Source organism: Schistosoma mansoni (genome assembly GCF_000237925.1).
Source record: "Schistosoma mansoni, WGS project CABG00000000 data, chromosome W unplaced supercontig 0115, strain Puerto Rico, whole genome shotgun sequence".
Taxonomy (NCBI): domain Eukaryota; kingdom Metazoa; phylum Platyhelminthes; class Trematoda; order Strigeidida; family Schistosomatidae; genus Schistosoma; species Schistosoma mansoni.
Genome location: NW_017386021.1, coordinates 1,029,204 through 1,035,539, shown reverse-complemented (window position 1 = coordinate 1,035,539; position 6,336 = coordinate 1,029,204). Strand labels below are relative to the sequence as shown.

General features: G+C 37.9%; 3 protein-coding genes across 3 annotated transcripts in view; 2 read left to right on the top strand and 1 right to left on the bottom strand.

The window, feature by feature from the left end:
• Positions 1-273: 273 nt before the first annotated feature.
• On the top strand, positions 274-867 carry Smp_177890 (hypothetical protein; the record flags this gene model as incomplete). The annotated part of the gene is made up of 1 exon (XM_018791013.1): positions 274-867. One exon carries the CDS (start codon positions 274-276, stop codon positions 865-867), a length of 594 nt encoding a protein of 197 aa, XP_018645802.1.
• A 63-nt stretch (positions 868-930) lies between these two features.
• Smp_177900 (hypothetical protein) lies at positions 931-3,312 on the top strand (the record flags this gene model as incomplete). The annotated part of the gene is made up of 1 exon (XM_018791012.1): positions 931-3,312. One exon carries the CDS (start codon positions 931-933, stop codon positions 3,310-3,312), a length of 2,382 nt encoding a protein of 793 aa, XP_018645801.1.
• Positions 3,313-4,537: 1,225 nt separating this feature from the next.
• The window catches only part of Smp_177200 (helicase, putative), a gene marked incomplete at its 5' end in the record, with an annotated part of 20,933 nt that continues 19,134 nt past the window's right edge, over positions 4,538-6,336 (bottom strand). The window contains one exon of the mRNA XM_018791011.1: positions 4,538-5,353. Within this exon, the coding sequence (XP_018645800.1) occupies positions 5,039-5,353 (315 nt within the window). The 3' untranslated portion in view covers positions 4,538-5,038. The remainder of the gene's footprint in view (positions 5,354-6,336) is intronic.

The following is a 6,336-nucleotide window of genomic DNA, read 5'->3' as shown; positions in this document are numbered from 1 at the left end:
GACTCACTTTTCCTATTCCCCAGTTACTGTTCGGTATGTCATTTATATTTCTCCCTTTCACTATGTAATAGACTACTGTTTATTCACATACTAATGTTGTTAATTTACGTTTTAGAAACAGATAAAGTTTATTAAGCCAAATAGCTTACTTGTTTTGACTTTGGCGAAACCAAGACTCTGTATTCGACAGTTTAGAGAATAGCTTAAAGTTACCCCTGTAGGAAATTGCTTCCTACAAAGTTTCGAACAGTAAACCTCGACACACTTACAAAAATGACTTCTAATAAATACTACGATTCCGATGAGATTCCAGAGTTATCACCACATCATCTGGGAGTTTATGATGAAGACCAACTTGAAAAGGACAAACCCAAAACTAATAGCATGATAGAATTAGAGTTAGCTAGATTACGTATAACTCAGTTGGAAAAGGAAATTGAGCTAGAAAAGTTACGCCGCCAGGGAAGTGAGGGTTTCGGTCGATCAATAAACAACAGCGAGGATGTAATATTAAAAAATCTGTATTTACCAAAAAGGGAAATCTTAAGATTCGATGGTACCCCAATTAATTACTGGAATTTTATTAGAAATTTCGAGGAATGCATCGGATGCGAGAATATTGGATTTAGAGCTAAACTAAATTACTTGATTCAATATTGTGACGGCGAAGAGAAAGCCGCCATTCTTCATTGTGCTATACTAGAACCAGAGATAGGCTATCATCAAGCCCTAAAGCTTTTAGAAGAAACCTTTGGTCAAAAGCACGTAATAGCACGCACGTTCATCGACAACTTGCTAAATTTTCCCAATATAAAAAGGAACCAACCAGATGGTTTAAGAAAATTGTCCCGGGAAATGCAAGCATGATGTTTGACTCTCGAACAAATGAATTACGTTTCTGACCTGAACTCTACCAGAACTATTGAAGCTATGGTTCTGAAATTACCGACGCATGTTCAACAAAAGTGGCTAAAGACAGCTTATAAGATTATCAGAGGAGGTCATGAGCCTCTATTCGCCGACCTTACTGCCTTTGTAAAGGAACAAGCCGATATGGCTAATACTCGATATGGATTACTCGTCAATCGCGGTAGTAATAGTGACAATAGGGATATCGGGGTTCTAAAGGGGAGATGTAATGCAGATTACAATGCAGCAAGGATATCTTATATGAGTAGTAATGATGACAATGTCCACTTACGTAGTTCATCCTGTTTAGAGTGCTCAGGTGATCATTCCTTAGATCAATGTCAGAAGTTTCAAGACAAGAATGTTAGAGAAAGGAAAGAATTCGTTCTTAGACACAAGTTATGTAATGTTTGTCTGAAGGCTAACCATGTAGCTAAAAACTGTCGATCACCGAGGTCATGTGTTGTTGAAGGATGCGGTTGGAGACATCATACCCTGTTACACGAGAAGCACGGAGAACAGAGAGATAGCAATAGTGATGTTTACATTAATACTCAGTTCTGTACGGAGGGAAGTGTTAAGCGTATGCAGAGACCAGTAGCATTTGCAGTGGTGCCTGTATGGTTAAAAAATGGTGAGAAGATTATTCAGACTTGCGCCTTGCTAGATAGTGGGTCAGATACGTCCCTCATTGTTGATGATCTGGCTAAGGAGTTAAGCCTCGAGGGAAAACAAAAAACGGTGTCTTTAAAAACTCTTAGTGATGAATCGTCGTTGATATCCAAGGAGGTCGATGTAGAATTGCACTCCATAGATTTTTCGTCGTCTGTTAAAGTGCAAAAGGTGTTGACAGTCAAAAAACTACCAACGGTTCACAGGACTGTGCCAACGGCGCATCAAATGGCATCTTGGTCTTATTTAAAGGACATAAGGTTTCCGAGAGTAGAAGACGAAAATGTCAAACTGTTGATTGGGTGTAACGCACCAAGCGTGCACGAGATGAAAGAGGTAAGAACTGGGAAGACGAACGAACCGTCTGCTGTGAGAACTCTATCAGGTTGGACGTTGTTCGGTCCCTACGGGGAACTCCATGGAAGCAAACGTGTACTTAATTACCTCTCAAATAAAGAGGAATTAGAGGGTAAGTTTGAACAAATTTTCTCAACAGGATTCAAAGATCCATTTAGTTGTACCACGTCAATGTCTGTAGAAGATCGTATAGCACTCAGTGCTATATCGAATTCAGTGCAAAGGTTAAATGGGCACTATCAAATAGCTCTACCTTGGAGGCACGAACACAAGTTGCCTAATAATAAGAAATTAGCAGAACGTAGGCTTAGCTGTTTAAAAGGTCGACTTATTCGGAATACGAAGTTGCTCCAAGACTATACGAGCGCTATGACTCAGTATATAGAACGAGATTATGCCGAAAGGGTAAACGATAACCACCTTGATGGACGAATTTGGTATCTTCCTCATCACCCTGTCTTTCATCCCAAAAAGCCTAACAAATTAAGAACAGTTTTTGATTGTGCAGCTCAGTATGCTGGAACGTCTTTAAACAAGAATCTGTATTCTGGACCTGATTTAGTCAATAACCTAGTAGACGTATTTACCAGGTTTCGACAACGACCGATAGGTCTTACGGCGGACATAGAAGCCATGTTCCATCAAGTAGTAGTTCCGGCACGTGATCGAGATGCTCTTAGATTTTTGTGGTGGCCAGGTGGAGACTTAGAAAGGGAGCCAGAGGTCTATAGAATGAAAGTCCGTCTGTTCGGAGCAACCTCATCGCCATGTTGTGCCACGTTTGCCTTGCAGAAAGCAATTTCTGATAATCTAGATAAATTTCCCAGAGTTGTTACGCAATTAGCTAAGGAACAGTTCTATGTGGACGATTTATTGATAAGTGTGGATACTACAGAAGAAGCCAAACTGACACATTCACACTTCAAAGGACTTCTGAGTTTGGGAGGATTTAACTTAACTAAATGGAGTAGCAATAATGTTGAAGTGTTGGAGTTCGACCCAGAGAAAGACCGTACTGAAGGAAACGTTACCGTCTGCGAGTCTAATGAGACGAGTAAGCGAACTCTGGGAATCGAGTGGAACATCCGAACAGAAGAATCATGTTTCAAAGTTCGTGAGTATCATGGAAACCTAACCAGAAGAAATATTTTGTCATATGTAGCATCTATTCGTGATCCAGTAGGGCTTATTGCCTCAATAATACTACCAGCCAAAATGACCTTACATGATACTTGTCGGCAGAAATTAGACTGGGACGCAGAGTTACACATAGATTGTCAAGCGAAGTGGAATATTTGGCGTAGACGCATAAAAGAGTCGAACTACTTAAGAATACGAAGATGTTTGAAATCAGAGTTTGAACCATCATCTTAGATTAATTGTTTTACCGATGCTTCTGAGCTTGCGTATGATACTGTTACGTATATTCGTTATGGAAGTGTTTCTCGTCAGATTCATTGCTCCTTTCTGGTAGCTAATTTTAGAGTTGCTCCTCTAAAACTAGTCACTATGCCCAGAATGGAATTAACAGTATGTGCTCTCTGTACTAAAGTCGGCAAGTATGCAAAAGAACAGTTAAATATTCCCATTTCATCGGTCATCTATTGGACTATTCTAAGAGCGCTTTTATTTCAAAGTGTGCCGATCGATGAAGCTTTAAGGATATTAAATAACAGACCACTAGTTAAAATGACGGATGATCCTGGTACCCTAGAGGCTCTTATACCGGATAAATCGTTGTTGACTTACAAAGGATTATCATCCGGCGATGTTTCTGTGGATAAGACTTTATTATACAATAAAAGATGGAAAGAAGCTCGGAGGTTAACCACCGCATTTTGGTATAGGTGGATAAGAGAATATCTAACGACTCTCCGAACAAAAGATAAATGGTTGAACATATGCAAGAATTTACAACCGGGCGACCAAGTTCTCGTTAGTAGCTTTGAAACGAGCAGAAGTCTATGGCCTAAAGCCACTGTCGAACAGGTAAGCTATGGACCAGATGGACGAGTTCGTACAGCAAGGTTGAGAATGGCAAGCGAAGAAATCTTCGGGATGTGCGAAGCCTGTGTCTATTGGAAGAAGCCGGTTATCAGACGGCGACATACGACGTGGTTCGCGTTTCGGGGGGAGTGTAAAGTGTGATCAATAAGTGAACACACCAATGATAGGTGAAACGCTCACCACCGCACTAAATCCTTTGACCTTGTATGACTGTCTTTGTTTTATCCACCAATCACAATTTATGTTCATTCTAAAACAATCTTCGTTTTGTTGACTCATTTTTCCTATTCTCCAGTTACTGTTCGGTATGTCATTTATGTCTCTCCTTTTCCATATGTAATAGACTGTATTTATTTGCGTACTAACGTTGTTAATTTACGTTTTTAGAAACAGATAAAGTTTATTAAGCCAAATAGCTTACTTGTTTTGACTTTGGCGAAACCAAGACTCTGTATTCGACAGTTTAGAGAATAGCTTTAAGTTACCCCTGTAGGAAATTGCTTCCTACACAATGTTAAACAACTCTGTACACAACTAATCTCAATTTATGTTTAACACCGAAAATTAGTTCTTTTCTCAAAGTATATCAAATAATAAAAAATGAATCAGTTCAGCAAAAATTCAAGTAAAAAATGCATACTGAATAACTGCCATTAAAGCATTCGTAAATCGAGCAAGTTAAAAGGTTGGTCTTCTAAATAGATTATGTTCGAAAAGAAACAATACAAACATTATATCAAACTATAACAGTCAGAGTAACCTCTTGAGAAAGTCAGTAAAAATAGCTAAATAACAAAAAAATATGTAAATAGACAAATAGTTGTGTACAAACGAACGAAAAAAGACCGTATACAGTTAATTAAACCAGGTAGAAAGAGAAAAATACTCAGCAGTAGTAATACAATAAGGGGAACAGAACAAAATTCATAGAACTAGCTGCGTAAATAATCTTGAAATGCACTGATATTAAAAGTAAGTATAAATCTGCTCAATAAAAAGTATTTCAGTAGAAATAACTAACAAGTGTAATATAAAAAGGTATAAAAGTACATATCATCAACAAAACATAAGAATGCTGTAGAAATAAAATAATTCACACAAGATCATCTGCAGTATACAAACTTGGAGCACACACAAGATCTCGTAATATTAAACTTCTTGCCTCCTTCATTCGTAAACTTAAATTTCTATCACCAAGATGATGACAAGCATTGCATATATGATGTAATAGTTCATCGAGCTGTAATAAGCCACGAACTAAGTGACCTTCAGGAACACTAGTCATACTAACCAATGATGAGAATGAATAACCTTGAGCCCAAGCGAACACAGCATTTACAACCTGTAGAGTTATCCTTGTGTCCATAGATGGATCTGTAAGACCATATTTAGTTTGCAATTGCTCTAACTGGAAAAGGAGAATGACAAAATAAAACAGATTTGATGGTTTTTTAGATGTTCTGTTCTCCAAGTTTCAGCTTCGTACAACTTGGACAACTACTATAACAATCATCAAAGAAGTACAAGTATTTATCGACAGTTGTCTACATAAGATACTCAACGTCCGTTGGCCGGAGACGATTAGCAACAAACGTAGCAACCAACTTCCAGTGGGGGAGGAAATCAGGAAAACACGCTGGAGGTGGGTAGGACATACATTCTGGAAATCATCAAACTGAATTACAAGGCATGCCTGAACTTGGAATCCTGAAGAGGGAGATCAAAGAACACATTCCGTCGGGAGTTGGAGGAACATATCAAAAGAATGAATATCAATTGAAAACAGCTAGAAAGGAGAGTCCGGGATGGAGTTGTTTGGAGAATCCTGGTGGGTGGCCTATGCTCCCATGAAGGGTAACATATGTAATTAGTAAGTATCTACGTGGAACAACTGCAGACAGCTTTAAACTTTCCATGTTTAGAATTTCGGGCAGGTAACATTTATATATCTTTGTAAAATATACTTATGTATTGGAAGTATTAAAAGACTAATATTTGAACGAAGAATATTCTTTTCGATAAATTCTTTTCAGGTTCTACAATTATATATCCAAATTAATAATCCGAAAAAATGGCCAGGTTAAAGGCAAAGTACATCGTTTAAAGCATGTAAATTTAGGAATGTCAAACCAAACAGAATAAAATTGTTAATGTTGATATTACTCATATAGAATGTTAACTTGAATCTGTATATATGTTAAGTGAAAATTTAAGATCTGTGATCAGAATAAATATGGGTCAGATAGAGTGAGAGAGATATGATAGTGCAATTACAATTCGACCAAATGTTTAATGGAAGACTAAATCGTGTGAAAAATTAGTGAGACGTAACAAGGAGGGATGAATGCAGAGTGAATGGATCATGTCTAGGAGGGATTAATAATGATATTT